The sequence below is a fragment of the Furipterus horrens genome, unplaced genomic scaffold (genome assembly GCF_987537825.1).
Source record: "Furipterus horrens unplaced genomic scaffold, mFurHor1.1.pri manual_scaffold_8, whole genome shotgun sequence".
In the NCBI taxonomy this organism is placed as follows: Eukaryota; Metazoa; Chordata; class Mammalia; order Chiroptera; family Furipteridae; genus Furipterus; species Furipterus horrens.
In genome coordinates this window covers 91,371,950-91,395,942 of record NW_028327178.1, presented here as the reverse complement: position 1 = coordinate 91,395,942, position 23,993 = coordinate 91,371,950, and the positions used below count along the sequence as shown (strand labels likewise).

The following is a 23,993-nucleotide window of genomic DNA, read 5'->3' as shown; positions in this document are numbered from 1 at the left end:
TCTGCCAAACTCAAAATGTTCAGAACATGAATTATCGAACTATTTAAAAGTCTTGGTATGCCTGTGTGCTATACCTCAAAATACTGTTCAGTGTAGGACAGTGCTACTCAAAGTGCTGGTCTGCAAACTTTTTTTTTTTTTTCCTGGTCCAGGAAAAGATATGGAACTTATGCCAGAATGCAAAACAACTGTCTCTAAGCACATTTAGTTTAGAGGATTCTTCCCATAGTGAAGCTAAAGGAGCCTGATACATCCTGCGGTAGGCTTTTCATATTATCACACACCAGTAACAAGTAGTTTTGGAGGGGTTTTGGTTCACAGTTTAAATAGTACACTTGTTTAGGATATAAATTATGTTTTCCTTCTATACTGCAACAAATATATACTATAAAACAGTGAAATAAAATATTAAATACATACAATATGCAAAGATAGATATCCTAGAGTGCTAATTTATTGTCCCAATTGTCCTCATTTGAGAGTGAGGAAGGTGTTAGTAATTATTATGATAGGATAACAGCCATAAACAGGGACTTAGCCAGGCAAACTGGAACATACAGTCACCCTAGCCAAACACTCAAAGAAAGAGTGAAAAAGATGAAACATTAATGCAAAGCAAAAAATTGCAATCCTGGCTGGAGGGGAGGTGACTCATGACTATACATCTCACTTTGCATTCATGCAGACTCATCGATGTAAGGTTTGTGATTTGGATGGTGAACTGCTAGTTGTTATAGGTATTCTTTGCTGTCTTGCTGTGCTAGATACTCCACACAACAATGCTAATCTATGGTTGGTTCAAGAGTCATTTCTGTGGATGAGGTGCGGGGAGGGGGGGGTGGGGTGTCCCAGTGTCTTTGCATCGATTTTTTTAGTAGTCTTTTTGAGGTTAACAGCTGCCTTCTTTGGAACATGCTGTCTATCATAAGAGATTCATTCTCCCTGGTGAGACTTGAAGTGGGTGAATGGGGAAAATCTGATCACACATGGCCCCTCATTTATCTGTCTTTGGATATGGCACCTTTTCAGTTTTTAGGTGAATGTGATGGAACACTGCAGCAAATAGATGTGGCATCCTGGATGTACCCTAGATTGAGAGAACAGTTGTTGCTTCAGGCTGGGAAAAGGGAAGATGGGACAACCCAGCTTGATATAGTAAAACTTTTTGTAGAGGACTCCAGGCAGAGGATGATAAATGGCAGTTTCCTGATGGGGAGTGGAAAAAAGATGAGGAAAAGTGAAGCAAACACATTCAGGGCTACTGTGAGGAATAAGTGCAATGTACATGAAAGTACCAAGTGCTTCCGTGCAGGCTGGATTTAATAACTAAATACTCTTTGATCATCATTTAGCACATATATAAGGAGTTAAAAAAGAACAAAATCATAAATATCCTCATTTTCCATGAAGAAGACAATTATTTCTTGAACATGTCAGGTACTGAGTCCTTGACATAAGAGGTCTGTCTGGAAAAACTCCAGCCATTATTAATATAATGAGAACAGTTCACGCAACATTGATGTAACCTGGCAGCCAAGGAGAGGGGACTGGAATGCACATGTGTGAACAATGACAACTTCATTGTACTAGTCAGTGGGGATGGTAGATGCATGTGTACGGTGTGGCCGTCGCATTCAGAACAACTGAGTATAGCAAGAAATCTGCAACAAATTTTGCGTTAAGCTGGGACATTCCTCCACAGAAACTATTGGGATGATTCAGAAGGCCACAGCTGTGGACAACTGGTGATTAGCAGCTTCATCATGACAATGTGCCTGTTCATGCATGTCTTGTGCAGTTTTTTTGGCAAAACATCCAATTACCCAGGTGACTCAGCCCCACTACAGCCCAGATTTGGCACCCTGCAACTTCTGGCTTTTCCCAAAATGAAATTCACCTTTGAAAGGGCAAAAATTTCAGACCACTGATAAGATTCAGGGAAATAAGACGGGGCAGCTGATGGCAATTAGGAGAATGGTATAAGGTCCCAAGGTGACTACTTTGAAGGGACTGAGGTGTCATTGTCCTATGTACAATGTTTCTTGTCTCCTATGTCTTCTTCAATAAATATATCTATTTCTCACATTACTTGGCTGGATACTTTCTGGATTTAACTCCACATTCTAGCACCATTTTCCTTTAAAGGAAAATATAACAAGTCAGCCTACCATCTTACCATTGCTGAGAGAATCTGCGCTCCCAGGACTGTGCTGCCTGGAGACCAGTTCGCTCCCCGTTTTCCTCATCTCTGTGTTTTCATTATATCGTCTTTTCCAGTAGTTGAGTTCTTCACGATCAGATTCCTGACAGCGCCTCAGTACTGCCATAGAGCGCCTTGTTTTTTCTACCATTTCCATAATGCAGTTCAGGGCCTGAACCAGAGAGAAGTGAGGACATTCAAACACCAATGTTGCAAATCAAGGACAGGTAAACAAAATATATAAAGAATGAAGGTTTAAGTACGTTATAGATTTAGCAATAACAAGTTTATATTTTAAAGCCTTTCTTACCACTTCTTTTAAAGTATGTATATGTGTATGTAAATACGTATGTATACACACACATCATTTATTTTTTGTTTGGATTTCAAAATAACACTTTGGATTCCTCAAGGTTGAAGCAGCAGGTCTCACTGTAATATGGTCCTTTGAAGACTATGGTGAAACCACATTATATATCTGCCTAATGGCATCTGATAAAGCTGAAGATTTATTAAGGCTACAGTCAGAAATAATCAGAGACAATATCACTCAAGATGCTGAAAGCTACTGTACGTACACTTTAATGAAGTACTACAGCTTCTCTTCCCTTTTCAGTGAGAAGGGAAACCCTCTCACAATGGGGACAAGAACTTGAACTTACATTCTCTACTAGTATGCCAATTCTCATTTGTTTTTGGAAAAGTTCCATTTATGTAACACGTCCTATATACCAGGCCCTGTGATAAACACCTTAACTATTACAACCTTCCTGTGAATTCAAATACAGCACTTTTTTTTTTTTTTAGAATTTAAGAGACCTGTTTATTACAAGTTTAAGTCTGAATAATATTATTCAATATTATTCAGCACTTTTTTTAATTAAGAAAAATATAAATATTTTATTTATTTTCAGAGAGAGGGGAAGGAGGGAGAAAGAGGGAGAAACACTGATCAACTGCCTCTCACACACCCTCAAATCCTCAAATGGGACCTGGCACACAACTCAGGCACATGCCCTTACTGGGAATCGAATTGGCAGCCTTTTGGTTTGCAGGCTGGGGCTCAATCCACTGAGACACACCAGCAAGGGTGAGAAGAAAGAATGTATTTTGACACACAATATTTTATTAGTTTCAGGTATACAACATAATGATGACACATATATACCTTACTAAGGGATCTGACATCATACAAGGCTATTACAATATTATTGACTATATTTCCCTATGTTGTATATTACATCCACATGACATTTATTTTATAACCAGAGGTTTGTACCTCTTAATCCCCCCTTCACCTTTTTCACCCACCTCCTACCCTAATCCCTCCTCTCTGGCAACCATCAGTTTGTTTTCTGTATCTGAGTCTCATCCTGTTTTCTATTGTTTGTGCATTTGTTTGCTTTTTATTTCCACTTGAATGAAATCATATGGTATTGGTCTTCTTTTGTCTGACTTATTTCACTTAGCAGACACCCTCTAAGTCCATTCATGTTGTTGTAAATGGCAAGGTTTCATTCTTTTTTATGGCTGAGTTAAAAAAAAAAAGAAATGGATTTAATGGATTCTTTTCTAAGTTATAAAATTCAAGCTAAAAATAGTGAAACAACTTACCCATCACACAACGACAGAATGTGGCAAAGCTGGGACCTAAACTCACAAACCTCTATTACATCAGGTTACTTGGTTATGACTTGAAGTGATCAACCCACTACAAAGATCTGGGAGTTACTCTTAGCTCTTTTAGCTGGATGAGTAATAGATAAATCAGCTTTTATTGCTAAGACACTGTGGCTCTGGTTAAGTTCACTTGTAACAAACACACTCTATTACTATTGCTAATATTAAGAATTAGAAGTAATAGTTAGGAAAATTATACACTGTAAGATTCTTACATGATCAAGATGTTTCCATTCATCAGCCCATTCCCTTTCTGTCAAACGGTGGTCTACCAACTCATCTTGATAGCCTCCATTTAGACCTATTAGAAATTGAGATCAAATTTGAAGATGGTGTAAACACATTAAATAGAATTCTATACAGTAAGCACACACACATTCATACCAACTATGAGCATACTACTAAGGCAATGATTCACAACAAAGTGCAGGACCCACAAAATGAAACAAAAATAAAAAATATTACCACTGTGAATATATTTAAAAACTCTTATACACTGATTATGAAAGACAGAAAAAAAAATAAGAAAGAAAGGAAAACAAACAGGCTTATGTCACTTACTAAGATTGTGGTGTCTATCACGAACTTCTCGGTGTTCTAGCATCTTGTTGGGTTCACGATACAGGTGGGAAGTTGCAATGTCTTCTAAGGTGTAATGTTGAAGAGGTGGAGGTGTAGGATGGAACTGGCCCCCAGGATTCATAAGGGGCACAGTGAGGGCAGGACTGTGCCGAGGAGCAGGGCTGATTGTACACACTCTCTTGGCAGGAGGCTCAGGAGGAATTGTATCTCTTTCAAAATTGTTTTCCTCCCTCCTGTGCAAGAACAGAAAGTACATATCTGAGTCAGTCAAAAAGTGTTCACACAAACATGTCTTTGAGCATCTACTTTGTGCTATGTGTTGTGCTGAAGCACTTTCACAAACAGGAAGACCATAAGGAAAGGTTTGACATAAGGCATCAACTGAAATATCTTCAGAGGCCAAAGAAATAATGGAAATTGCTGACTTATTCCAGCATGAAAAGAGGTCAAATTCGTCCACAATAAGGCAGAAACATCTAAACTTCATGAAGCAAAGTGTGAGATTAAGGAGATGATGACATGTCCTTATGTGACTGAAATATGATACTGCTGTGGAGATCAGTCATTGAAAACAATTCTCTGCATGGGGGAAAAAAGGCTCAATAATTAATAAACTTGTGAATTGGTAGGGCTTTTAGTCATTTAGCTTCAATTGCAACAATTTTCTACTGCTGTTAAAATGTTGCTTCCTTGACAAGCCATAAAGTATTGTGGTAGACACTCATACTCAAATTTCCAGAATAATTTAATAAATTTCAGTCTTTAAAGTAATGGTGATTCATTAGCAAGTATCAATAATTAATTGTTATACATACTTTTACAAAACCTCACACCTCAGCCCTGCCCAGTTTGGCTCAGTTGGTTGAGTACTGTCCCACAAAGCAAAAAGGTCGCTGGTTTGAGTCCTGGTCAGGGCACATGTCTGGGGTGCAGTTTGGTCCCCAGTTGGGACACGCATGGTTGTAACCGATTGATGTTTCTCTCTCACACTGATGTTTCTCTCCCTCTCTTCCCCCTCTCTAAAAATAAGTAATAAACAAAATCTCCCCCTCCTCCAAAAAGAAACCCCACACATCAGAAAAAATGCCTTGGGCAGATTGTTTTTTATGGTTCTAGAGCAATGGACACACAGAATCCTCTAGAGCAGAGTTTCTCACCAGAGGCATACAGAGTCATCTGAAAAGTTTTTGAAAAATACTCATGTCTAGGAGCTACACTTCCAGATTTGAGAAGCATTCTGCTGCCTGATGTTGGGACAGAGCAATACTAGAAATTCTGAGTTCATACCTATAATATAACCACAGCAATCAAATTTTATTTCACAAGCAGAAGGGAAGCTCAAAGTGGTTCCAAAAAGGAAGGACAGCCGCGCTCTTCTCTGCTCACCTTTCTGGGCTGGGCCTCTTGCCATTTCCATGCACTTCCATGAGCAGCTCAGAAGAGTCAGCAGGTGACGCGATACTTGTGTTGAGCAGGAGGTGTTCGTGCTGAGCCAGGTACTGGGATGGGGTCTGCTTGGCGGCCCGAGCGCAGTGCAGCAGTTCTCTCTGCAGCAGGGGCAGGTTGGCCTTGAAAAGAAGAGGCAGGGGCTGGAAGGCAGTTTTCCCAGTGTTGGGCTCCACACAATAGGGCCCAACACCTCAAATGGCTTTCGCAAACAAGATGACACATGACCAAAGTCCTTTCCTTCTCAGTCTGATTTTCATATACCTTTGTGAGTAAAGTGACATCTATTACACTGAACATGAACAATTGGTTGACCTGTCTCTTGTCCCCACAAAATTTAAGTCCCCTTAAGGAAGAGAATGTGCTTTCTATACCTTTGTGGCCTAATACAGAGTCAAACAAAACTCAATAAAAGTTTGTTGAAAATAATTTAAAAACTTAAATGTTTTTGAGGACTTCGGTCAATTACAGAATTAATGTGCCTTCACAGGAGTAAGAGGACTTCATTCTTCCATTTATCATTACAAGGCCTGGTTTCTCTGAGTACTATTTAACCTTCCCTTCATGTCCTTTATGAGAATTGCCATGGAAGTCTGGAAATGGTGATTATTCTAGCTTGGCTGGAACATGGGGTTTCAAAAGCAAGTATTTGAAATGACTGGAATGAAGCCTTAGACTAGGCTCTGGGGATACACAAGTAACCCATTGGTAGAATCCATTTCTTAGTGTGGCACCCTCACTGGGCACATTTCCTTCTTTTGTAAAAGGATAATTAATTATGTACTGATTATTTTTCTTCCTCCTCAAACTGAGAAAACTTTTAGTGTGGACAAAACATTAAAAACAAAACAAAACAAAACAACAACAACAAAAACAACCCACATACTCTTTCAACTGAATTCTTAATTCCTTCATATATAAATGTACTTTTCCCATATTTATTAAAAAAATAGGATTTACATTTTCACCCCAAATTTAAAAACAATTCAAACTGAGCCCATAACAGAAGTCTTTATTCCAATGGAAACAGATGAGCAAACGAAAAGAGTTCTAATATATGCAAGTAGTCATCCCTTTCCCAAGGGTTAATTTAGCAAGCACCATAATTAGTGACTGTGTTAAAGCAGAAATAAATCAACAAAAACCCGAAAGCAAGCCAAAAAGCTGCCATAACAACCTACCTCATGCTGTTTTCCAAAATAACAGTTAAGAATAGGGAATTTTATGATATAAGACACTTCTTAAGTCTATTCTATAATCTCAATCTGTAGCAACTGTAAAACCTTAATTGAAAAAATACCATGCCAGTTCTTTACATCTGTGACATGTGCATACCCTTTGATGAACTTTTTAAAAAAGAGCTAATTCTTTCCTAATAACACAAATTTCACAGATCCTTCTTGATTTGAGTCTTGGGGGAAATAATTGTCTACTAGCTTTGACATACAGAAAACAGACTGAATTAAAAAAAACTAGCACAACTGTTTAAAGGCTAAACAAGGTACCACAGACTGCTCTGAGGGGTTGAGGTTCACTGCTGTCAAAACAGAGCTATAACACCGGCCAAGCACCTATGCATTCTCCTACAGATCTCCTATGCTCCAATTTAAAAAGTTTTAAAATTCGGTATAGATTTTCAGTAGGATGACCCATCTTCCTGATGTTATTTTTGCCCAGATATTTAGACTTTGTGGATTAAAAGAAAAAAATTGAAGATATTATGTGGATACTCATATATAAGATAGGAAACACATTTCGCAATGACAATAGTCAAATTACAAAAAAACAACTGAATATGTACAGTTTTTTGGTAGTATCAGTCTAAGAATGGGATTCATTGGGGAAGGGAGTAGATTAACAAAAGCAGTTTAATTGAGGTTCAAAGTTAAGTGTTCCTTATTGCCAAATCAATTACAAATGTCCACTTGTAAAACTAATTCTCTGTGGGGCTGTATAAAACTAGGTGGTAGGTTGGATTTGGGTCACAGGTATCTAAACTATGCCTGGTCTAGAGCACACTAGTATATGACTATAGTTTTTCACTGCCTTTAAGCTATGCATAACTCTGCAAATTATAGATAAGTGATAACAATGCAAAATAATTGTTGTCCATGGATTTGCATAAAGTTATGTCTCCAGTACAGATTCAATTGACTTCCTTGCCCACCACAGAAGCCAATTATATCTGTGTGCCCATTCATATCAATAATCCTGATCTATAAATATGAATTTTTTTGGATTCTCTTCCAAATTGGTTCCAACACCTTACTGTTTCCTTCATTAATAATGAGTTAAATAAAATCTTTGATACAGGTTCATTTTTTCCCCTTTGAGTCACAATGATACCTGTTTTGGAAAATTATTGTTTAATAGGAAAAAGTAGTAACTTTATAGTGGAAAAGCATGACAGACATAGCCTTTACCAAATGATCAAAGTCAACACCAAATTATGAGACCAATTAACATATGTCTCCTGAGAGTATCAGTGATATCTTATCTGCTACTTACTGCCTAAAATACATAACCCGATTCTCATCATGAGGAAGTGTCAGGAAAATCCAAATTCAGGTACATATATAAATTAACCATCTTGTACTCTTAGTGGGACATTTGGTGAAACATGAATAAGGTCTGTAGTAATAGTATTTTACCAATGTTAATTTCTTGATTTGATAATTATATGAAAGTATTTTTTTTAAAGATTTTAATTATTTTTAGAGAGGGGAAGGGAGGGAGAAAGAGAGGGAGAGATACATCAACTGGTTGCCTCTTGCACGCCCCCAACCGGGGACTTGGCCTGCAACCCAGGCACGTGCCCTGACTGGGGATCAAATTAGTGACCTTTCGGTTTGAGGGATGATGCCAAAGCCACTGAGCCACACCACCCAGGGCTATACTAAAGTAATTTTATATATCATGTCTGTAGCTTACTCTCAAACATTTCTGAGGAAAAAATAAATCTAAGACAGAATAATATGCAGATGTGATAAAATATTAATATTCAGAGAAGCTGAGTGAAGGATACAGAAATTTTCTTGTACCATTTTGTAACTTTTCTGTGAGCATAAAATTATTTCAAAATAAAGATTTTTTAAAAGCGCATGACATATAGATCTATCATTGTCTTACTTACCACCTATTTAGTCAGGGGCAGTGACCTTTACCTTAGCCTGTCAAATAAAAAAATGACAGCAGCCAACAAAACAATAGACGTTTGGTGTGAATGAATCAAATTTATACCTATTTTTGTCAGATTGGCAAAAAATATATTTTTTGGCACACGTGTGTCATGAGATGAAAAAGGTTGACAATTGCTGCCTTAGGGTACATGTCTGAATTGCAAAGGCCTCAGTTTTGTCTGACAGCCCCCTCTCAGCTAATACACTCTTCATCCTCTGGCCACAAGTTCTGCAGAGCCCCGCCTGCACACCACCTCTACACTTCTGGCCCTTTCCCTCCTGCTCCACCCTCTGCCTGCTTTTGTGTGTTACCAGCAGAGTCTGCATACAGACCAAGCTCGAGGCTTTTGCAATTCTCATCAAGTATAGGGCTCACCTGCAGACTGCACTCACATTTCTCTAGCAACCCGATGTAAAAGAAAGATATGAAAATGTGCGAGCTATCCCAATTTAGATCACAGGACAGGGACCAGTAGCAGATCTTGAGGAAATGTTAAGATAAAAAATTATATTCAGCAATTATCTCACAAAATTTACCTTGAGGAATGGAATCACAAAAGGACGAAGAGGAAAGTTTGTAGCTTCTTGGAGCTTGCAATGGAATTCTTCAATTGTTACTGTTGAGTTCTGAAAAGAGAAATAACCCTGTTCAATTTCTGAAACTGGACACTGTCCTTCTCATAAAAATCCCTTTTAAATAATAAAGAAAAGGTTAATCCCAGAGCACTATTGTGAACTCAGATCCCTCTCAAGGGTTAACCAAATTGTTCCTTTATAAAAGAAATTTGGCCTTCTTGATTTTCTTTTCTCTACAACCCCAAATCTAAATTCCCCTCTATGTTCAGCAGCCTGGATTGCAGAATAGGGTACTGCCTTCCTCAACGCCTGTGACGACAGGTACTCAGGTCCCTTGTACTGCACGGTTCATTGCAAGTCACATCAGGTACAGGAAACCAAGCTTGTAATTCTGCCAGTTGAACAGATCCTGATCAGTCTAAAATGTCAACTTAAAGACTCAAGCCAGAACTACATTTCTTCAGAAGTTCTTCTCTTCATAGGTTCTGCCTACCTCCTAGTTCCCCAGATAGTCTAAATTCAAAGTTTTAAAAAAACAACCACCACAAAACGGGCCTTCTGCCTGGAAGGGTTATTTGCAAATCAGAGCACCTCCAAACACGTAGACTCCTACTGGTAGATTTTAGTATTCCCAGGAAAGTTATTAGCATTTCCTGTTTTTTTTCAAAAGTCTGACTTAAAACTAGGATTCTCAGCTCCTCTGCTAAAGGAAATGTACAAATAAAAATACTGTTATTTTCTTCAAAGTTCACAGAATACTTTTATTTCAATTTCCCCAAAGCACAGTACAATATCAAGTTTAAAACAAACAAACAAACAAAACACTTGGCATTAAACTGAATTCTTGATCCCCTGAACCACTTTTGGAATTTTTACAAAATCATCAAGTGTTCAAAAATGTAACAGGTACCATATGAATTATTCGTCAGTACCATATTGCTTCTTAACAATAAGAAACGGCAAAAATATAGGTCCACCAACAAGAAACTGCATTAAAAATGACAATACAATCATGCCTCAGAATTTGTATGAATTAATGAGGAAAGGTGTCTATAATATACCGTTAAATAAAAACTCAGAAGAAACAGAACTGTGTATTTTACAAAAATCTATTCAATAAAACACACAGTATTTTAACTGTCTGAAAGGATAATTACAACAGTAGTTATTTCAGGATGTGAAATTATGTTGTTGGATTTTCCAAATATATCCTACCAATCTTCAGTAAAAATAAAATTTTATTTCACCATGTTTAATAAAAATATTTGAACAGTTTACCTCATTTCATATTAAAGAATTCATTTAAACTTTAAGTACTTGTTTCAAGTACATGACATTTATATAATGCAACCAAAGGTACCAATACTCAGGAATAAAAATTAAATGTAAGAGAATGATATTCTTTCCCTACTACAGTGAATTCAATCAGGCCTCAAAGAGTAAAAGCAAGTAAAGTAAATGTAAGGCAAGTTTTCTTGTGGATGGACAAAGGAGGAAAAGAAAAAAACTGTACAGCACAGAGAAAAAGTGACTCAGGCCAGTGAAACTGACTCAAGGCTATGAGTAGTGCAGATACAAGGCAACCCTCTCTACCTAAGATTGATGATAAGCCACTGTTCTTTTATACCTTGCTCTCATTCAATTATTTAGTAAATAAAAACATAGTTCCTTTCTTTTTTTTTTTTTTTTTTTGCCGTAATAACTCATAGTCTAGTGCAGTGACTTTCAACCTTTTTCATCTTATGGCACACATAAATTAATAAAATTCTGCGGTACACACACACACACAAAAGGTATTATTTTGATTCATTCACACAGAGGGCTATTGTGTTTGCTGCTGTCATTTTTCTTCTTTTTTAAGAGACATGGGAAGGGAGGGAGAAAGACGGAGAGAAAGATCCATTGGTTGCCTCCCATATGCGCCCTGATGGGGGATGGGACAGGCAATCTTTCTTACAGGACACTGCTCCAACCAACTGAACCATACTGGCCAGGGCAGCTGCTGTCATTTTTTAATTTGACAATCTAAGGGAAAAGATCAGTGCCCCTGGTTAAACAGTCAGGTACTGAATGTTTTCAGAATTCTTGTGGCACATCGTGGTCTAGTGGGAAAACAGATAAATAAGCTATTGATTACAATGTGATTGAGGTACACATGTGCAGGACACTACTGGGACATGGAGAAGACATGTCGGAATCAAACTTAGGAGGACAAGAAAGGATTTCAGAAATGTCATCTGAAGAAGTAAAGACACAGCCTTGGGAAAGATGCTTCTGACAAAGAGAGAATATAAAAAGGTACAATGTTGGGTAATCTGGCCTCTGGATTGCAAGGGGAACATTGGAAGGCAATGAGTATAGATTTTTATTCCTTTAAAATTGAAATAATTATTGTAACAGGAAGTTGTGAATATAGAACAGACAGGTTCCCATGCATCCTAGCACCCAGGTTCCCTCAATGGTCACGTTTTACATGGCTAAAGTGCAATATCAAAACTAGGAAACTAACATTGGGAAGATGTGTGTATAGTTCTATATCATTTTATTATATTCATTAAATCACCACTGCAATCAAAATACAAAAATGTAGAAAATTTATCTATCTTTAGCCCCCCGAATTTATATAATTGTCTCAAATATTTCCCATATATATACACTGACAACCATATTAGACATTTCTATTTTTTTTTTTTTTAAGATTTGGATACAGCAGGGTAGTGGATAAGACAGCAAGCAAACTTTGATATTAGATCTCTGAGTTCAAATCGTGCCTGGACCTCTGGCTAGCACTGTGGTCCTGAGGGAGACATTCACTTTTTCTAAAAACTATATTTTATTGATTATTCTATTACAGTTGTCAGGATCCCCCCCCCCTTTACCCACCTCCACCCAGCACCCCCCACCATTATTCATGTCCACAGGTCATGCATATAAGTACTTTGGCTACTCCATTTCCTATGCTGTACTTCACATCCTTATGGCTATTCTATAACTACCTATTTGTACTTCTAAATCCCCTCACCTCTTCATCCCCGCCCCTACACTCCCCCCCCAATCTGGCAACCATCAAAACCTGTTCGCATGACTGTCTGTTCTTGTTTCCTTAGTTTGTTTTTTAGATTCAATTGTTAATAGTTTTATTTTTTTGCTATTTTATTGTTCATAGTTTTGATCTTCTTTTTCTTAAATAAGTCCCTTTAACATTTCATTTAATGATTTGGTGATGAGGAACTCCTTTAGTTTTTTCTTGTCTAAGTAGCTCTTTATCTGCGCTTCGATTCTAAATGATGTCTTTGCTGGGTAGAGTAATCTTGGCCATAGGTCCCTGCTTTTCATGACTTTGAAAATATCTTGCCAATCCCTTATACCCTGCAAAGTTTCTTTTGAGAAAAGAGCTGACAATCTTAAGGGAAATCTCCTGTAGATAACTAACTTCTTTTCTCTTGCTGCTTTTAAGATTCTCTCATCTTTAACCTTTGGCATTTTAATTATGATGTGCCTTGGAGTGGGCCACTTTGTATCCATTCTACTTGGGACTCTCTGTGCTTCATTATTTTTTTCAAATAGATTTCTAATTTTTTGCTCCTTCTCTTCTCCTTCTGGCACCCCTGTGTTGCAAATGTTGCACCCCTTGAAGTTGGTCCAGAGGCTGCTTGTATTATCCTCATTTTTTTTTATTTTTTTCTTCTTGTTTTTTGCTTCTTTATGTTCCATATCATTGATTTGATTCTCAGCTTCATCCACTCTACTGTTGTTTCCCTGTAAATTGTTCTTTCTTTGAATTAGTGTCCTTCATTTCTGACTGGATTGTTTTATGCTGCTGAGGTCCTAAGTTCCTTGGGCATCCTTATAACTATTGTTTTGAACTCTGCATCTGATAGATTGCTTATCTCTATTTTGTGTAGCTCTTTTTCTTGAGATTTGATCTGTTCTTTCATTTGGGCTATGTTTCTTTGTCTCCTTGTTTTGGCAGCCTCCCTGTGTTTGTTTCTATGTATTAGGTAGAGCTGCTTTGACTCTGTGTCTTGGTAGTGTGGCCTAATGTAGTAGGTGTCTCGTAGGGTCCAGTGGCACAGCCTCCCCTATCACCCAAACTGGGTAGTGGAGGCATGCCCTTCATGTGGGCTGAGTACACCCTCCTCTTGTAGTTGAGCCTGAGTTGCTGTTGACAGATCAATGGGAGGGATTTACCCAGGCCAGTCAGCTGCAAGGACTGGCTGTGACTGCTGACCACCAACCTCCACCCTCCATGGAGGATTAGCTGTGCAGGGGCAGGGTGGTGGTGCTCTGACATGGTCTGTAGCTGTCCACTGGGTGCACTGACCCTGGGATTCCCCAAGTGGTGCAGGCCAAGGCCTGCCACTACCTGTGTTTTGCCTGGGGCTACCCTGCCTGAGCTGTAAAGCAATCTGAGATGGCTGCTACTTGTGCTCGGCTTGGAGATTTCCAGGCAAAGCCAAGCTTGAATCTAGGCTGGCTGCTGCTAGTGCCATGACTGGGGCTCACTGAGGCCAGCTGTTGCTTGTTTGTTAGTATTTATGAAGTTGTGAAGGATGAGCCAAGACCAGTCATCATATAGAAAAGCAGCTAGTGTGGGCCTGTAAGTTGGGTGGGGTGGAATCTCTGAGGATCTTCAAGGTGGGTCAAACCCTGTTAGCCAGGTTGATCAAGTCTCAGTTAGGGCACCAGCTTGCTGGCTCTGTGGGAGGGGGGTTTAGAAAAGGACAATGGCCTCTGCTAGCCTTGATACCAGACACTTAATTTTCTCTCTGCATACCACTGGTGACTTTCAAGCTGCTACCCCTGTGCTGGAGCTCAGAGGGAGTGAGACTGAGTAGGTGAGTCCGTGTGTGGGTTCTTTAAGAGGAGCTACTTAGGGCTTCCGTAGTTTCTTCCAGACTCAATGCCTGCTGGTTTTTGAAGTCAGAAATTGTGGAGACTTCATCTTCCTGACACCGGAGCCCTGGGCTAGAGGACCTGGTGTTGGACTGGGACTCCTTGCTCTGAGATCTCCCTCCAGAATTTTTATCCCACACGTGTTAGTGAGACCAGCCCATTCTGTGTCTGCGCCCCTCCTACCAGTCTGGATTGATGTGGTTTCTTTAATACTGTAATTGTCAGACTTTCATTTAACTCGATTTCTGATGGTTCTGGTGATGCTTGTTCTACATTTTAGTTGTAATTAGGATGTGGTTGTGTGAAGAGATGAGCCACATCTGCCTAGGCTGTCATCTTGGACTGAAGTCTCGAGATGTTTACCTTTAAGACAGGAGGAAAGCTCTTCTATGAAATACCTGCCTGTGGAGTGTGAGAGACCTGGCTTTAAGAGGTGGTGAAGCAGTGACTCTCAGTGTGCAGCTTGTTCCTGGTTAAATTGCAGACTCTTGGATGACAAGGACCAAGATCGTTTTTGTTTTTTTTTAAGATTTTTTTTCTTTCTTTTTTCTCCTCCTTTTTCAAGAGAGGGAGAGAAACATCAATGTGTGGTTGCCTCTCATGTGCCCTCAATCGGGGACCTAGCCCACAACCCAGGAATTCGCCCTGACTGGGAATCAAATCAGAGACCCTTTGGTTCACAGGTCAGCACTCAATCTACTGAGACACACCAGCCAGGCCTAAATTTATTTTTAGAGAGAGAGAAAGGGAGGTAGAAAGAGGAGAGAAACTTTGATATGTGACAGAAACATTGATCTGTTGCCTCTTGCACGCCCCCAACTGGGGACGTGGCCCACAACCCAGGCATGTGCCACAACTGCGAATTGAACCAGTGACCTTTTGGTCTGTAGGATACCCAACCCACTGAGCCACACCAGTCACGGCAAGACTGTATTCTTCATGATCATTCTGAAACTAAACAGAAACTCAGTGTTGGAATCAGAAACTATCTTACTTGTTATGGCCCCTGGGCAGGTTCACCTTAAAACCATCCTTCCAGCCCAGTGTCTGGCTAAAGAGCTCCAAAGAAGTGGGTTCCATGGTTAATGCTGATGATCTCTTCCTAGGAGACTTTCCTAAACCTCCATTTAGTGCCTTTAGACTTGTATGAACAGTTCACACATAGAGAAAAAGATCCTTACATCCACCACTGCTATATTATCTCATCTGGTATTTTTGTAAACTGCATGTTTTATAATATTGGTGTCCGAATGTATGCATTCTTTTTCTATCCAGCTCTTTTCTCTTAACATTAGTTTATCATTAAATATTTTTGAGAACATAAAAAAATAAAAAAATTCCTTCTATCCTTTTTTTTCTTTTTGAGGAAACTTCCTTTACCAATTGTTTTAGGGTAGGTTGGCTAGAGACAAACTGGCTTCCTTTTACTTCATCTGAGAATATTTTGATCCCTACATCCTTCATAAAAGTAGGGTATTTTCAATAGATGTAAGATTTTGGGATAACAGTTCTTTTTTTCAGCACTTAAAAAATGTGCCACTTCCTTCTGGTCTCATGGTTACTCATAAGAAGTTCACTGTCACTGGAATTTCTCTGGTAAATTAAGATGTTTCTCTCCTGCTGTTTTCAAGTTTGTTTATTTTTGCAGGGGCTAGCACAGGAGTAAGGGAGATGGGGTATTTTGTTTGAGGTCTGCTCAGCTTTTCTGAATCTGTAGATTTAGGTATTTTGTCAAATTTGGGGAAATTTCAGCCAGTATCTTCTTACTGTGATTCAGATATTGTGTTATAGACTCTTTTAAGTATGAGGTTTGGTTCACTTTCTTTAAAGCTATTTTTATGATGGCTGCTTTAAAATCCTTGCCAGATAATCCCAACATGTGTGCCAGCTTAACTGTTATCTGTTGGTTATCTTTTCTCATTTCAGTCGAGATGGTCCTGGTTCCTGAAAATGTGATTTTCTGTTGTATCTTGGATATTTTGGTTCTATGTTCTAATACTCATCTGGCTAGAAAGAGGCTTTACTCCCCTGCTTGTCTGTGCTCATAAGTGTTTCCAGGTTTCTAGCTTCTCAAGACTGCAGTCTAGGATATATGATGAAAACATAAAACCTAGGAAACTCACTACTTCCTTGGGTCCCAAGGTCATCAGTCAATCTGCCTTCTCTCCATCTTTCAGACTTATTTTTAAAAAGATTCCACTTATTTTTAGAGAGGGGAAGGAATGGAGAAAGAGAGGGAGAGAAATATTGAGAGAGAAACAGCAATCAGCTGTCAGTTTTATTCTCGATCTATCCATAAAACCCTAAGATTTTTTGCTCTGTCAGGAGAAAAAGACAGTATACCTTTCTGTTGTGCCTCCGAACCAGATTTGATATTTAATAACTATGTCATATTCCATTAATCTCAAGTATTGTAACTTAGGCTGTTATAAAACATTTAGCTGATTTCAACGTTTATAAATAATGGTGAACTGATTATCTTGGTAAAGATTATTATTTTGTTAGGATGAATTTCAAGGAGAGAAACTGGTGAGTCACAGAAACTGCTAGTTTAAAGTACCTGGAACACTGCCAAACTACCCTCCAGAATCTGTATTCTCCAAGCAAGCAGGTAGAGTACAGAACATTTTCCTTTACCTTGCAGTGGAAATTGTCCATGCTTGCTCTTGGGTATAGTTAGGGATTAACAACATTTTACCTTACATACCAGAAACATGAAATGCACATAGGTGAACTAAAATCTAGCGACCCAATTTCACTGCCTTTTCTGACTTAGCTAATCAAGTTTCCTCCACAGGGAAAAATGTTACACTTACAAATGCCTTCTAAAATTTTACTATTCTCTTCATAAATAGAAGACTTATAGGCTTTCTTTCTTTTAATTAAATTTTTATTGATTATAGCCAGAGAGGAAAGGGGGTGGGGAGAGAGAGGGAGAGGGAAGGGGAGAGAGAAACATCTATTTGTTATTCCATTTATTGATGCATTCACTGGTTCGTTCTTATATGTGTGCTGACCAGGGATCAGACTTGCAACCTTGGTTTATAGGGATGATTTAACTAACTGAACTACTCGTCCAGGGCCGTACAAGGCTTTCTTGAATAGGGAAACAAAACAATTAAAAAGATGTTCATTTTCCTCCAAATTAGAAAATGTTTTCAACAAGCTGGAAGCAAATCAGCCACAACCCAAAAAGAAATGAGTGGTAGGTAAGTTCAAATGCAACACAGGTAAGATAATCATTTAATCTATAAATGATGGTGGTTTTATTTATCTCGCTCCAATCCTTATACTTCTTTGGTAGGCTAGAATGTTCTGGATTACACTGAATGGAGGAGACAACCTTATATAGTTCCTAATATCAGAGGGAAAGTTTTCAAAATTTTACCATAAAACATGAGGCTTGCTTATAAGTTTTTATATGTAACTATCATCAGATTAAGAAAGTTCCAGCTATAACTGATTTAAGTGTTTTTATTAAAATAATAAATGGGTATTAAATTTACAAACCTTTTTCCTGTATCCTCAACAAATACATATAGTTTCAATACCAACTGACTCCTCAAAATACATGTAAAAACCTAATCCCCAGTGTGTTGGTATCTGGAGGTGGGGTCTTTGGGATAAGATCAGGTCATTGGTGCCCTTATAAAGAGAATCCCTGAGAACTCCCTTGCTCCTGCTGCCCTATGTGGACACAGTGAGAAGATAGCTGTCTATGAATCAGAAAATGGGCTCTCACCAGACACCGAATCTGCCAGAACCTTGATCTTAGACTTATCAGAATCATGAAAGATTAAGTATTGTTTCTAAATCACCCAGTCTATGGAATTCTATTATAACAGACTAGGTTCTAATATAACAAGCTGACACTGATCTTAATGAACATACTAGTACGTGAAAGTATAAGTTGGTATTACATTTGAGAAAACAATTTGGCCTTGTATACTAAATTTGTATGTATGCATACTCCATGAATTTTTAATTCCATTGTTTGGTGCAATGATTGCACACATGTAACATTGTATAGGAACATTCACAGCAAGATTATTTGTAATAGCCTCTGTAGAGAAGAGTTAACATAGCAGATCTAAAATGAGTGACCTTAGAAAAGTCTGAGAGGTTGAACCATTGGCTGCTATCTACAAACTTGGCTAATAAAGAGTTTCCTACACTGGTATAAAACTTTTCCTAACCAAAAAGGTGGAAGCATCTCAAGTGTCCAGCAATGGATGAATGGGTAAGCAAAATGTGGTATATACATACAATGGAATATTATTTAGTCATAGAAGGGGTAGAAAACTCTGACACATGCTACAACATAGAAGAACCTTGAAGACATTATGCAAAGTGAACTAAGCCAACCAGGAGCACTCTCCCTCTCTGGGGCACACACCCACACCCGAGCCTTTCTCTTCCTCTTCTCTCCTCTCTCTTTCTCCCTCCCTTTCCCCTCTCTCTAAAGTTAATGAGCATGTCCTTGGGTGAGGATAAAAAATAAGATAAATTAAAAAATACAGGCTTTTTTTTTTTTTTGGTAAATGAGGCCTCTTGTTTCTTTTCTTTTACTGTTGAAATTATCGTTAAGCACAGGTTCTACTTAAAGTAATTTGTTGCTGGAACTGGCATAATATTCTGATGTCTGCTTTGCTTCCAATTAAGTTCAATCTCATTTTGATATTTATAGCCAATTTTATTAGTCTAGATCCAGTAAGATTTTTTTCCCATAGTGTAAAATGTGATGAATAAACACTTTTTTCAAAACAAAAACTTTCCCTACCTGATGAATGTGGTTCACTGTGCCTAGACCTGTTTTTGCAAACAATATAGTTTATGCTGAATACTGGTCTCTTTCTGGGAGTCTGGAATTTGCAAAGTGCTAGGCAAAGTGTGCCTATGTGTCCAGACAACAGTAAAAACTTTGAGCACTGGGTTCCTAATACGTTCCCCTGGGCAGAAACATTGCACACATGTTGCTGTATTTTCACTGCTGGTGTTAACAGTGAACTCTGTGTGACCAATCACAGGAGGCCTGTACATGGATTCCTAGAGATTCCAACTGTGTCTCTCTTCTTAATGATCCAATTGTGTATTCTTATTTTACCTCTGCAATAAATCTTAGTTATGAACATGACTGTGTGCCAGGTCCTGGGAATTGTTCTAGCGAAATCTCAGAACATGGGGGTATAAATAGTATAAATTGTGGTATATCCTACAATAAAACACAGCAATGAAATTAACAATTTATAGCTATATGAAACAGCAGAGACTGAATCTCAAATAATTAAACCATCACTTATTGCATTTGGTCTTGCACTGAAAGTTGTTTTTTCACACTACACCAAGAATCATTTAAGGTAGCAGTTCTTAAACTTTTTAGTCTCAGAATCCCTCTAATTTATTTGGATTACCTCTATCAATCACCAGCCACATCAGAAATTAAAACTGAGAAACCTGAAAAATATTATTATTAATCCATTAGAAATTAACTATATTTTCCCCAAAAAAGTAGTGAGAAGAATGACACCATTGTTAGTTTTGCAAATCTCTTTCATACCTAACTTAATAAAAGACAGCTGTGTTCTCCAAGACACTCTGCATTTAATCTGTTGCAACACTCTATATCACGCAGCCTCTAGAAAATTCCATCATACACTCACATGAGAATAAGAGTTAAAAGGCAAGTAACATCTTAGTATGATTATGAAAATTTTTACCTCCTGGACTTTCTAACAGTCTGAGGGAATCCCAGGGGTCCTTGATTACACTCTGAGACTTGCAACATGAAAGAAAATTGAATACTGTGATTCATCTTTACCACATATAGAGGCTAACACGCAGGAGCATGGGGTGCTTTTACTGGAGGTAAATCTTGAAGAATTCTATTTGCAGACATTGGGAACTGGCAGAACCTCCCTTACATACACTTCGAGTCAGATTCTACCCTGCTGTCAGAAAATCACTCCCTTATACCACGAATACACCACACTCAGGACAGAAAGAAAGATTATGTGTACCTTAAAAACGCTAAAGAAACTGTACTTGCACGAGGAGTTAAAGAACATAATCCATTTGATAGTACTTATTTAGATCATGAAACTTAAAATTTTACAAATTCTTCTTCTGAAAATTAAACTTGCTACTTTTCCTTTCTCTCTGGCTTGGAAACAATGCATTAGGCACAGAATATATTAAGTAACAAAGTCTGGCATTAATTTGGTTGAACCTTAGTGCCCTGATGAAACTTAGTTTTAAGATATATTCCAAGCTGCTTAATGGCCCTGACCAGTGTGGCTCAGTTAGTTGGGCATCATCCCGCAGAGGGAAAGGATGCCAGTTCAATTCCTGGTCCGGATACACGCCTGGCTTGTGGGGATGCGTGCAAGAGATAACCGATCCGTTTCTCTCCATCTCTTTCTTCTTCCCCTCCACTCTCTCTAAAAATAAATAAATAAAACCTTTTTTTTTTTTTTAAAGCTGCTTAATGGAATTAAATCAACACCATAGGAAATAATCAGGTAAACATTACAGATTTGTTTCTTTGACAAACACTTTTATATACAATTGAAACCCACAAATCAACAGTTTTACACAAGTTATACTAATAACTAATCTAGTCTGTAGATTTTGCCACATTGCTCTCTGTGTGGAAGTGAGAAGAAACGTGTACAGCTTCTCTGCTTCGATTCTGAGCCATATACTCAGGCAACCGTTGACAGTGATGCTGTACTTACCACCAGTGCTAGAACAAGAGTCCGCACTTTCTCCCCAATCTCAGGTGAGATGTCGTTGCCAAACTGCTGCAGGGTGGTGAGGAAGCGTTTTAACTTGCTGAGCTGCCGAGCACCACAAGTGGCTGGCAATTGCTGATTTGTTAGTGCAGATGATGTGGAAGAGGCAGGACCATTGCTGAATCTCTGTGGTGGTGATGGGGCACCATTCAGGGTTGGAGGAGAATGGTTGGTGCCATTGCTTACTAAAAGAAAGCCAAAAAGAAAGACTCAGTTTCTAAGTGCAAAATGTAAGAATCTTTGATTCATTCTTATTGTTTGCATGATCCCTCATTTATTCACTTCAATTTTATAAAGTACATGTTACAAGAGTTATCAAAACACTGTTTCTGCCCAGCAAGACTGCTATATAAGACAGACTGTACCAAGTAACACAGAAGTGTTAAAACTTTTAGAAGAGTAGAGTGTTAATCAGCAGAGAAGGGACATCTAACCCTATCTACAGGTGTCATGGGAATGTGTAGGTAGTTTTAAGACTTCCTGCAACAGGTACTGCATGAGATGAGTATGGGAGAATATGTATTTCCAATGAACGGATATTCATGCCCATTTTTTATGTCACATCTTCCCAATCTTAGGGTCTCAGGGAAGCTAAGGTAGTCAGAATGTAGCATGTGAACAATACACCCAAAAAATAGTTGTGTTCCTATGAAAAATGTTTTTTTGCAGGCTATAGGTTTAATGACCTATTCCTGCAGTAAGGTATATATCTCTTTGACCATTCAGAACATTCATGCCCCTCAGAGTAGTTTTACCTCTGCCAAATTCTTGGTCATTCAATAAAGCATTTTTCTCGACTCCATACAGGACACTCCCATTTTAATTTCTATACAAATTATAATACATGTGATAAGTTCCATTTTTTCTATTTTCCCATTGTTCTAGTCCTTTTTTTGCTAGTTTTAATTTGGAACACAATCCTAGAGCTAAGTTCTTGGCAGCCTTCAGTAAAAATTTCCTTCTTCACTGAGCAGTAAAATAAAATTACCTACTGCCTGAGAGTCAACAGATTTTCACTTATTCATAACCAGGCTTGAAAATCTAAGAAGATAAAACTGTGTCTAAAAACAAGAGAAAATTTCAGTCAAGACTTAAACTTAAGCCAAATTTAAAGAACCCAATCATTTAATCTTTACCTAACTTACAAGTTTCATCTACTTATATTTTGCCTAGTGCCAACTTGTTAATCATGGAAAATCTTCCACTTCCCTTCTTCCAAGCCAGTCAGTTGCTTGACTAGCACTATTCCTATTTCTTGACTGACCTTTATTCAAATCTGATTTGTAAACTCTTCTTCATCCTATACAGATAACACCTGCATTAAGGATTCCTTGAGACTCTGCCGATCCACATTAAAGTAAACCCTAGGGGATTTAGTAATTCTTCTCTGCTATACATGCTTTCATTATGTTACTTACCAAATTATACTTATTTGCATTGCCTTAATAGATGTACAGTTCTTGATGAACACTCTTACACATTTAGGCATAGTAAAATTAGCTAAGTTTTGTAAACTATGTATACTATATATATATTAGCTTTGTTCATTAGCTAGCAATGTAAAGTGTTCAGAAAAATGCTGCTGAATATGACTCTCAGTGCTTAAAAGACTAACAGGCTGAGGTAAAAACAGAGTGATTTCTGTGTCTTCCATTTAAAAAGATCACTAAAGCTACTGGAAAGAAAGTTCAACACTCAACCTCAGCAATCCAGAAAATCCGTTGTAGTGGTCTGCCATTTCTTTGTGTTCACAGAAAGGTCAACTGCCACTAGAGAGCTGCCCTTTTTTGAAGCAGCCCATTAAAATAACACATTATTGTGCTTTTAGCCACCCTAATGGCCAGACAAGCTTTTTCCTGGCCTCTTCAGTGAAAGCATATGATTACATTTTCTGAAATAAAACATATCCACTACCAAGAAGTCAAATATGGAGGTAGAAAGAGCTAAATTTGTACATATATTTAGCCCAGATATCTGTATCTTAAAATCTGAATGATACCCTGGCTTTAGATCTTTTTCATATTTGAAGATGGTACCTCTATCTAAGGATGTATCACTTTGAGACAGAAAACCTAATTTAGGAAAAAGGATATGAAAATGCACTTCTTTCACTCTGGCTCAGACTGCTGCAGTTACCCACTCACTCAATTTCAACGTTTGGGAAAATAAAAATTAAACCTTCTATTAAAGCTGTACTTCTTAGAGTTTCTTGTCTTTAAAAAAATTAACACAGAAAACAAATGTTTGAGCAAAAATAATGTGCAAACTTGTGAAATTGTGTCTAAATAAGAAAGTGCATATAGTATCTCCTACAGTGCTCTGACATGCTGTGGGCACTGCATAAAGAGCCATCTTCTTCTACTTTACGAGGAAAAATACCTATAAAGGTTAATGTGAACTGGGTAGCATGGGCATGGGAAGGCAGAACTCAAAATCTAGACTTGTGCATGCACACATGGCATGTCTTTAAATTTTAGATTTTAAATTGAGGTGTTTTTTTGTTTTTTAAAGTATGTATGTGGGATTGAAATGCTGAGTTACAGGGTTTGTGGAAATTCAGCTTTAGTAGATACTGCCAAACAATCACTTAAATAATCTATGAGTGTTCAGGCTGCTCCACACATATTCACCAAAACTTGATAT

The 23,993-nt window shown here is 38.1% G+C and overlaps 1 protein-coding gene across 2 annotated transcripts in view; it reads right to left on the bottom strand.

Moving 5' to 3' along the window:
- CBFA2T2 (CBFA2/RUNX1 partner transcriptional co-repressor 2) overlaps positions 1-23,993 on the bottom strand; it is a 134,842-nt gene that overhangs the window by 13,398 nt on the left and 97,451 nt on the right. For both annotated transcript variants that reach the window (XM_090286245.1, XM_090286246.1), the window contains exons 3-8: positions 21,294-21,535; positions 9,625-9,714; positions 5,849-6,030; positions 4,442-4,695; positions 4,096-4,181; positions 2,177-2,372 (exon numbers count right to left, since the gene is read on the bottom strand). In XM_090286245.1, the coding sequence (XP_090142371.1) occupies positions 2,177-2,372; positions 4,096-4,181; positions 4,442-4,695; positions 5,849-6,030; positions 9,625-9,714; positions 21,294-21,535 (1,050 nt within the window). The remainder of the gene's footprint in view (positions 1-2,176; positions 2,373-4,095; positions 4,182-4,441; positions 4,696-5,848; positions 6,031-9,624; positions 9,715-21,293; positions 21,536-23,993) is intronic.